The following is a 10,635-nucleotide window of genomic DNA, read 5'->3' on the forward strand; positions in this document are numbered from 1 at the left end:
GTTTCTTTAACTACTTTATGTTTGTGGTGTACTTGGAGCTGGTTTTATTTTCTAAGTTAATAATAAAGTGCTTTGTTCTGCTGACTGGAGAGGAAAGACTTGAATATAAGGTGCCTGAAGGATTAAGCTCTGGTTATAGCTGCTACTTGATCTAAAGAAGATTTCAACCTTAGTATACACACACTATTTGTTACCTCACATCCCAGTACTTGCATTTGTTACAAGAACAGAAGTGGGAATTTGCAAGACCCCTTCCAATTCACTACAGAAATCTAGCAGGTTCTTACATATTCATACAGTTCTGGATGGAGGGGGGACTTAGGTGTGCAATAACTAAGTGGTTTACAGTCTGGATCCAATGAAGTTTATTGATTTCAGTGAGTTCAGATGTGCCTAACTCTTCATAGAACTAAGACTGTAAGAGTCACTGGGTGGCAAAGTTTTAATTTCTAATCTTCCTTTCACAAGAAACTTTTAATGACCTATGTCACTTAACATGTGAAATTCACTGCCACAGGAGGTGGTGGCAGCTACAAGCATAGCCAGCTTCAAGAGAGGGTTAGATAAAAATATGGAGCAGAGGTCCATCAGTGGCTATTAGCCAAATATATATATAAAGCAGGGCAAGGGTTTGAATGTCTGCTGGTCTCCATAGGATATAATGGAGAATCAATCCATGGGTAACTGGGGCTTGGGTAAGCTGTTTTTTGAGGTAGATATACCAAATTTTCAGCATAGCATCTGATGTCTCTCATTAAAAAAAACCCCAAGTTTCAAAAAGAGTGGACAAATGGGTCCAATTCAATGTGCCCCCCCCAAAAAAAGTGCCCCCTCCTCTATTATTTTCAATGAAGGGAAGGCATTTAAAAGGAGTGCTGTCCCTTTAAATGTAATGACTGGGACTCCCTTTGGAGTTCAATCGTGCTTGTCACAACCTTGCTCCTGGCTCTACCTCTGAAGTTCTCAGATACTTCCTGAGCTGGACCAGGCAACTTTAAGTTTTATATGTGGTTTGTTACCGCAACTATGCTATTTATAATGATCCTAATTTCCAACAGTATATTTATTATCTTTAGTGGATTCCAGTATGAATCATCGGCAAATAATTTTAGCTCATAAACACACTTATTTAAAAAAACCTGCATAAAGCAGGCTGCTCACCCACATTACATTAAAGGACCAAAAAGCTAGCCAAAGTAACTTCCTGGGTAGTTCAGAAGCAATTTTTCCATAGACTTCTCACCTGTACTTTAGCCCCAGCATTAAATGTTTGTACTCAGAACAAACTAAGTTAGCTGTACAGAAAAACAGCTTTATCAGCATAAATAATCAGCATTGAATAAACTAAAATATCTGAACAGAAAAACAGCTTATTTTTCTATTACAATTGAACACATAATTCATTTCCGTCTTCATGATGATACAGAAGCAACCAGTCTACATGAAATAGCCTTCATTTAATTACATTAAGCCACAATTGGGCTGGAGACATATTTTAATAGCTCCTAACTAGATTTATTTCTATTCAGAACTGCATTATTCTAACAGACAAAGAACTGAGGAATCCTTATACTGATAGAAAGTGTCACTGCATAAAATATGATGGAAGCTGTTGGTCATTATTCATTGAACTGTACATTATGTGAAGCAATTAGGGCAAAGTCGGTTATACCTTTACTGAAAGGGGGTGTGATTGCCATGATCAACTGAACACTTTGTTAACACCATTACCTAGCTTAGGGTTGTAAATAGGGGTGTGGAAAAAAAAATCGGCATTACACAGATTCGGAAGTATACGGGGAAAAAAATTCGAATCCCCGTATACTGCTGAATACCACATTTGGAATAGCCGCATATACGGTCGATGTGTGGCTATTTCCGAATATACGGCCCTGTTATACCCTATGGGCCATTGAAATCAATGGCAAATAGAGTATATTTGAAGCCGCCTGGAGGGGAGGGGGTTTGAGGGAGAGCCCACAAATTTGCAGGGGACCTGCAGGGGACTCTCCCCTCCAACCCCCCCCCCCAAGTCCCAAAAAGATTGGGCCAGGGGATCCCATTCCAGGGGGCACCCAAAGAGGGTGCCCCTATTCCATCATTATACCCTATGGGCCATTGACATCAATGGCAACATAGGGCATAATTAGAGGCTACTGGGGGGGGCAGGGGGTTTGAGGCAGACCTGGCTGCAGCAAACCCAGATGCCAGCTCTCCAGCCCTGCCCCAAACAACACGGGGAGAGCTGGCCAACCACAACAAGCCTGCTGGTTCTGGGTCTCTCACCCAGGTGCCAGCTTCCCTGCCACAGAACACACAATCTACTCTATAAAAACAAGAAAGTGACCCAGCCCACACAGCCCACACACACCCTCGCCAACCCCCACACCAACCAGAGGTAATTTAAAAAAACCAAAACAAAACCAGCAGAATCACAAAAGGCCAATTGTTAGAAAAGTGGCCTTTTCACCAACAAGAAAGCTCAGGCCAAATAAGTCAACAACACCCCCACCCCCAGTCCCCCACCCCCAAACCAGGAAAAGGGACAACAGGAAAAAAGGCCAAGCAACTCAAGTGTTTAAAAAGTGGCCTTTCACCAATAAGAAAATTCAGGCCAAATCAGTCAACAACAACACCCCCACCCCTAAAACCAGAACCAGGAAAAGGGGAACAAAAGTGGCCTTTTAAACAATGGAAATTAGGCCAAACAGCAATCCCCCCAATAACCTGAAGATAAAAGTAACAGCAGCAGCACAACACAGCAGCAACAAATCAAACACTGAATACTTTTAAAACAGTAAAAAAACCCTCATCTTTTAACAATACAGGAACTTTGCCAACCCCCCCCTCCCTTCACCCTAACCCCAAGAAATCCAAGCCACCCAAATCAGGAGAAGTAAAAGGACACTGCACTTTTAAAAGTCCTCTCACTAAATTAAGATATGGGCAAATTAGCAACCCCCCCACCCCAGGCCCCCACCCCCAGCAGAACCTAACCCCAAATAGGCTACCCACCCAGTACTCACCCACCCAAATCTGGGCAAGTAAAGGGACTCTAGTCCTTTTACCAACAAAAACTAAAACAAGAACCCCAAAACTGTCTTACCTTGTCTTCTCTACTCCAGGGAAGTCTGGTAAGGCTGAGTGAGAGAGCAGCAGGCAGCAGCTGAAGCCAAGGGCCGGCCAGCAGCAGCACAATCTCTCTCACACCACCAACCCACATACACCAACACAGCAATGGAGGAGTCCAGCCAGGAAGACTCCTTAAAAAGGTTCTCTGGCCTTACAGAGAGCAATTTCAAAAAATAGCACTGCTCTCTGATTGGCCAGACAACAGTGCTTACTTGGATACCCAAGTAAGCAAAAGATCAAAATAACAACAATGTAGCTGATGGCTGGGCCATCAGCTACACAACAGCCCTGCAAAGCATGCATTTGCAATGCATTTTGCAAATGCATGCTTTGGATTGGCTGCTGGGGCTCCTCTTCCCCCTCCCCCCTCCCTGATCCCAGGGAGGCTATAGGAGAGGCGGGAAGAGGCCACTAAAGGCGGGAAAGTAGGCAAGCAGCTCCACTGAGGCTGCAGAAGCTACTTTCCCACCTTTTCCATTGACAGCCGTATACTTCCGAATAGCTATTCGCCAGTATACGGCGAGCCGTATCCGGCTGCCGCATAATCGGCTACGGCCAATTCCGTATACAGCCGAATCAGTGTTGATTCGGCTGTATATACGGTTCAGCCGAACCGAATGCACACCCCTAGTTGTAAGCTCAACATGCCTGCTATATAACATACTTCTTAGAATTAACTACTGTTTCATTAGCAGAAAGCAAATGATAATTGAACTAGCATCTTAAACAGTAGTATAGAGTTACCCAAAAGAACAAACAAAGAGAAGCTAGCATTCTTCATGTCAACTAAAACCAGTTTAGAACTAGACAAATACATAATGTTCACAGGAGATTGAAAAAAAAAACACATTCATTCATTCAACTGGGGGGGGGGGGAGAATTCCATTCTTTTAGATTCACTAGGCTAGAACAGATCTGGCAGCACTTTGCACAACCCTCCTTTCCTAGCAAGTCTTCCATATATTAACCAAAATCTATTCCATAGGTAAATCCTTCACAGATTATCAGTGAGACAATAGCATTACCATAAGCAGGGAGGAAAAGGAAAGATGATATGCCAACCAAAGGTCCCTGTAAGCAAGGAATTTTTGGAAACAAATCCATTCTTTTCAACTCTTGCACAGAAACTGTTGCAAGCAGCATCTGTTTCTCTATATAGTACCGATAATGAACAATGCTCCTGTAACATGGATCTTGAGCAAGAATGCATGCTACTATTGTTAAGACTGATCATGAGATAAACACAATATTATTATGCAGCCAAATGGATGTTATGTACAACAGTCTCCATGTGGTGGCCATCCATCCCAAACAACCTTCAAAGCCATTTGTTAACTAAACAGGGGACTATTTTGTTAGGAAATACCAACTGTACCTAGTTAGGCGGATCCTAAATACCAAGCTTTAGCAACAACAAAACAGTAATTATCTTTCTATTATAAATCAGTAGCAGCATCTCATCTACATCTATAGAAGCCTGACAGGGAAATAGGTAAGGAGATCTACCTCTAGTACACAGGACACAAAACAAACATTTCATTCATGTTTATATAAACAAACCCAAACAAATGCACATACACATTTACATTCTCTCTTTCAGAACTGCACTATAATTAATCACACACACAAATTTCCTATTTCTATGTACTTCCCAAAAATGTATTATAAATATTAAAAATAAAACTCAGTTTAAAATAGCATAGAATATTTTTTACCATGCTTAATGTAGAGATGTGGCTCTTCTGAGTTAGTGAAACTACAGATGTGCCCTCACTTGAAATGTGCATGTTTATTTTAGCTAGACTCTGTACAAGGTGGATATTTTGGAGACATTACATACTGGGTACAGATTATGGCTCAATGGCTTATTCACTGTTCAGATCAAGACATTACAATAAATAAAGCAGTCAAAAGAAGAATCAAGTGGTATTTTAAACTCATCTCTCATCAGAAAGATTGCCAAAAATTGGCAACTAGATTGCCCAAAAATTATTCCTAACACCTTTTTCTTTCAGAGTCTGCCATAATCTCTCTCTAGGGAGCATTTTACCTCCTCTCACTGCCCTCAGCATTTTACCTCTCCCCCTTGCTGCTTTCCCACTCCCATCAGTTACTCCACACTATAATAAAAAGTGGGCATAATCTCAGCTGTTAGTAACACACACACACACAAAACCCAGCCCTACTCCTAATTAGGAAGGTAGTACATTTTAATGTATCTTGTAAGATTGTCTATGCAACAAATGCAAAACTTCATAACTTACAAGTTCTCTTGCTTCTTCCAGTTGCTTTTCCACATTTGAAACCATTTGCCTCTTTTCATCTAAAAATAGAATGAGAATACATATAAAATACAAGGGGTTTGCTTACTGATCTAATTAGACTCATTTACAGGTCAATGAATTCTTGAGTAATAGAATGCAGCCTAATCCATTTATGTGGGTACAAGCTGTTATGTGGTTTGTAGGGGTTTGCCTACTTGGGCTGTAGATAGCTACTAGTCCTACATTTTGGGTTAATGCTCATGCTTTTGGAGCAAAACCTTTGTGTATATGCAAGGCAGGACCCTAACATGGCCTTAATTTGCTATGCTTTGCACTCTTAATTGAAACAAAGCTTCACAACTTGGACTTCTTTCCAAATATTGGTCTATATGTTACATGAGATGCCAAAGTGGTGTTCATTAGGTAAAATCTAACCACTACCCCACACCACACCAGAAAGAGCTGCCAACAACACAGGTACTGCTAGCTACTAAATCCTCTCTTTCAGACATCTGGTCCAGTTTTGTTTAAAAACCAGGAAGGCTGGGGTACTGTGGCTGTAGTACAAAGGATAGTGCTGAACTAAGATAAAAAGGAAATGTAAAACACAGAGCTTCTGGGGGTACATAGCTAATTTTTAGCATCTGAACGCATATAGCAGTGGCGGAAACATTTTGGTCTAAGTAGGAAACATGAACATATGAAGCTGCCTTATACTGAATCAGACCCCTCGGTCCAGCGAAGTTAGTATTGTCTACTCAGTCTGGCAGTGGCTCTCCAGGGGTCTCAAGCTGAGGTTTTTCACACCTATTTGCCTGGACCCTTTTTAGTTGGAGATGCTGGAGATTGAACCTGGGACCTTCTGCTTACCAAGCAGATGCTCTACCACTGAGCCACCACCCCTCCCCAAAGTGATGAAGAACAAGCAACTTTTGTATCAGATTGCACACTGAGGAAACTTGGGTTCCAATTCTTTCACTGGGTCATTTAGACCAATCACTTTCTCTCAGTCCCACAATTTTGTTGCAAAGATAATATGAGACACAGAAGAACCATGTATGAGCTTGCTGGGAAAAGGGAGTATAAAAATAAATAATACAAATAATACAAATAGAAAAGATGAGATTAAACAACATCAATACTACAACAGTTATAAGACAAGAAAAGGAAAGGGCGGATTTGGCACAAAGTCCAGATGAGCCTTCCCTAAGAGTCTGGTACTCACATGCCATTTCCACAAACTACAACCTCACTTTATTGCCCATCCTCGTTTATGTCTGGCTCCTGGATTGTGTTCACTATCATTCATCTAAAGCAGTGTTTCCCAAAGTGGGCGATATTGCCCCCTAGGGGGCACTAGAACAATCCAGGGAAACGGTAGTAGTCTTGGGTGCAATTGGGGAGCGGTGAATAAAAAATAAGGGGGCGGTGGAAGCATAAAGTGAGAAGAGAAGAGAAGAGAAGAGAAGAGAAGAGAAGAGAAGAGAAGAGAAGAGAAGAGAAGAGAAGAGAAGAGAAGAGAAGAGAAGAGAAGAGAAGAGAAGAGAAGAGAAGAGAAGAGAAGAGAAGAGAAGAGAAGAGAAGAGAAGAGAAGAGAAGAGAGAAGAGAAGAGGGTAGTAGGTGTCAAAACATCACGTTTCTGGGAGCTATCCAGAATTTCTAATTTAGAGAAAAATTCTCATTAACAAAAATAGAGGGTTCTCTTTTGTCTGCTACTTAGTGCAAATTCACCCAATTAGACTGCTAATGAGAACCAGAACTCCTTTCACTTAAAATATAAGAAAGATGCAGTTTATTTACAAGACAGAGTACAAAAATAGAGGTGTACAGACAAAAAAGAAACACAGAAACAAAAAACCTTACTAGGTATCCTAGCCAATACATGCTACAGCTAGCAGTTTCTCAAGGTTGCTTGCAGTTTCTCTCTCAGCAATACAGTTCAAGTCAGGGCAGTGGAAGCACTGAGGCAATTGCACAAACTTCTCTGAAGAATTCCAACCTGCAGCTTTCTCCTCACAAGGTTTTCTTCAGAGCCTCAAGTTTCTTACAGTCCTATGGTTACCAGGTGATTGCTTCTGTTGATTTTAACCAACTGCAATGTCCCAGGCACAGGAGTGTTTTCTGCAGGAGCAGCATGTGAGAGTAGGCAGGGTAGGCAACCACCTAGGGCCCACCTTGCCAGGATTGCTGCTGGGCACCCCCTTACTCCCCCTTCCCATGTGGCACAATCTCGCCAGCCAACAGGCAAGCTGAGAGCCCTGGATGGCACTGCTGCTCCGCCACTTTTCGCAGGGCAAACGTTGTCTGTGCTTGTCGGAGGCTTCCAAGGAAGCCTCCAAAGAGAGCCCCATTTTACCGCTGCCTGCTGCTTTCAGGTTAAAAGCATCTGGGCAGCAGCACCTTCCCATTGCACTAGTCAGAGCTGATGAGTGCAATGGGAGGGTGCTGCCTACACAGCCACTTTCAACCCAACAGCGGGCAGCAGTAAAATGGGGCACTCTTCAGAGGCTTCTGACAAGCACAGACAATGTCTGCCCTGTGAAGAAAAGTGGCGGTGCAGCAGCATTTGTGTGCACTGCCGGGGCTCTCGGCTTGCCTGCTGGCTGGCGCAATGATGTTATCACCAGTGTGTGAAGAATATCCCCCCCTTAGGAGCACACGGGAAGGGGCATGGCTAGGGCGGTGGAACCCCTAGCCTCAGAACTGATCTTCTGCTCCTTTTCTTGAGTTTTGACATTTTACTAATCCACTTATATCCCTGACTGACTGTCAAAAGTGCTAGAATTGTGTAATCAATCATTGGTACAAAACAACTAATTTAGCTGGGCCCATCTAGATCTTCTCTTGTCAAATACCTGTCAAACTAGATGGTCTCCTGTCAGCTGGAATTGACAGTTCACAGGTGTTTACTATTTTACAAATGTTTACCATTAAAAACATGGTCTCTAGGCTTACTTAAGCTGATAGCAACCCACACAAACACCTAGAACTTAGGTACTGTCATTTTTCAGGTAATGATACAGACAAACACTTGCACACATGGTTGATGAAACGCTCAATTTCTTGACAGGAGGTTTCTGCGACTTGTGGATGGGGCACCATGGCAGTCTAGTTGCCCTCCCAACCCAATCCTGTAGCTATGACACAGTCATAAAAAACTAAGCAATGGCCAACTGGCATTACATCAAAGAAGCCTCTCTCTCTCTAGTAGTAAAATCTCTTCAAAGAAACTTCCTTATTCTTTCATGTCATTCTGGAAGCAGTTAAGGGTTTCTTGAATTGCCTGAAGCCTGCTTCATTCATTACTTCATGTTTCCCACGCTCTGATCATACTTCCCACGGAGCTGACTGAGATAAACAGAGATAAACAGCTGCTGCTTCAGATACCACTCTAATCTCTGCACTGCTGATGATAAGTCATGATCTCAAAATTAAAGAAATTGCAAATGTGGCCTTTTCCTAACTATTCATGTGGGGGTAGTGTTCCCAAGTCTGACTCAAAAAATATCTGGAGATTTTGGAGGTAGAGCCAGGAGACCTTGGGGTGGAGCCAGGAGCAAGGTTGTGACAAGCACAACTGAAGGGAGTTTTGGCAATCACATTTAAGGTGACTGCACATTGTTTAAATGCCTTCCTTCCATTTGAAACAATGAAGGATAGGAGCTCCTTCTTTGGGGCCTTATAGAAATGGACTCCCTGGTTTGTTTTGAAACTTGGTGTTTTGAGTAGTGGCACTGGATGCTATGCTGAATATTTGGTGCATCTACCTCAAAAAACAGCCCTCCCAGGGCCCCAGATACCCATGGATCAATACTCCATTATACCCTTTTTATTTTAATATTATCCTTTGTTATCTTAATTTTTTGTGTGTATATCTTTTCAAGTTGGAGACTGCAGTGCTCCCAATTTGTTGGAACTGCATTTATTTGAAAGAGAAGTGGATGAGCAAGACTGAAAAGTAGGACTTAACTGACCACAACGTTTTGCAAGCTTGTTGCTTTTCCTGTTTACTGCTACATGCATATTTTATCTTCATTGATTTTGTTGCATTGTTCTGTATGATGGAAGGGATGCATTGTATACTACAGGGGTGGCCAACGGTAGCTCTCCAGATGTTTTTTGCCTACAACTCCCATCAGCCCCAGCCATTGGCCATGCTGGCTGGGGCTGATGGGAGTTGTAGGCAAAAAACATCTGGAGAGCTACAGTTGGTCACCCCTGGTATACTATATTTCAATTGTTGTTACCTGCCCTGCACCCACTTGCAGGGAGAATGGGATAATAATAAAGAAATTTCAAAAATTCTCTATGTATGCAAATATTACAATGGTTGATTTTATAAAATAATTTTAGAATTTAAGCTTCCAAGTGTCTTCTTTACAACATCTTTGTTTTCCCTGTGTGCAAATATGTCACGGCATCATTTAGTCCACTTCTTGAAAGTCGATTTCCAAGGGACGCTGTGTAATTTTTTTTCTGAAAAGGGGGTGTTAGGCCAAATAAGTTTGGGAACCTCTGATCTAAAGCCTGGAAAGGAACTTCCTGACTGAAGACGGCAGGGGGCAGTGGAGAGAACAGAGACACTATTAAAGGAACACTGAAGCAAGCTAAGGAGCTGCGAAGCACTACTGCCTCCCTTCCACCCATTGCCCCTACTTACCCCCCAGCAACTTGGGCACCTTCCCGATTCGGTTCGTGATCTCAGCAGTGAGCACCGCGAAGTCCTGCTCGTAGCCCTCAAAGTCGGAGGACATTATGGCCAGTTGACGAGGCCCCAACAACAACACAAACCCAACAGCAACGAGCTGGGGAAGGGAAGCTGGCAATTCGCGTCTTCCCTAGAAACCGAAGGCAAACTTTACTCAGACGCCGCTAGAGCCAATCTTCTATCAGAGCACAGACTTCCGGGTTGTGCTCAATCAAAAATATTCCCACTGTAGAACTTCCAACCAGTCACTATGGTTCCGCGATGCCAATTCACCCTCCTTATCCAATAGTCTTTGTTTGGACGTATAAAAAGTCCGTCTCTGAAAAGTCATCCTATTTTGTCTGTTAGAGATAGGTTATTGAAATACGAGAGCTACGTTAGTCTGTTTCAGGAGTCTCGTGATCCCTTAAAGACTGATCCATTTATTATAGCATAAACTTTCGTAGGCTAGAATCATGCCATCCAATCCATGAAGTGACGGGCGGAGAAAGGATTTCAGAGATATGTAATGGTATGGGGTATGGCACGCT

The 10,635-nt window shown here is 42.6% G+C and overlaps 2 protein-coding genes across 5 annotated transcripts in view; both read right to left on the bottom strand.

The window, feature by feature from the left end:
- VTI1A (vesicle transport through interaction with t-SNAREs 1A) overlaps positions 1 to 10,314 on the bottom strand; it is a 421,333-nt gene extending 411,019 nt beyond the window's left edge. For 2 of the 4 annotated variants that reach the window (XM_060241685.1, XM_060241684.1), the window contains exons 1-2: positions 10,058 to 10,314; positions 5,397 to 5,455 (exon numbers count right to left, since the gene is read on the bottom strand). In XM_060241685.1, coding sequence (XP_060097668.1) covers positions 5,397 to 5,455; positions 10,058 to 10,151 — 153 coding nt within the window. In that variant the 5' untranslated portion in view covers positions 10,152 to 10,314. The remainder of the gene's footprint in view (positions 1 to 5,396; positions 5,456 to 10,057) is intronic. The other 2 variants (XM_060241687.1, XM_060241686.1) reach the window with 2 other exon arrangements.
- TECTB (tectorin beta) overlaps positions 7,240 to 10,635 on the bottom strand; it is a 174,909-nt gene continuing 171,513 nt past the window's right edge. The window contains exon 12 of the transcript XR_009555570.1: positions 7,240 to 7,255. The gene's annotated coding sequence lies outside the window, so the exon portion shown is untranslated. The remainder of the gene's footprint in view (positions 7,256 to 10,635) is intronic.

Source organism: Heteronotia binoei, chromosome 6 (genome assembly GCF_032191835.1).
Source record: "Heteronotia binoei isolate CCM8104 ecotype False Entrance Well chromosome 6, APGP_CSIRO_Hbin_v1, whole genome shotgun sequence".
Taxonomy (NCBI): Eukaryota; Metazoa; Chordata; class Lepidosauria; order Squamata; family Gekkonidae; genus Heteronotia; species Heteronotia binoei.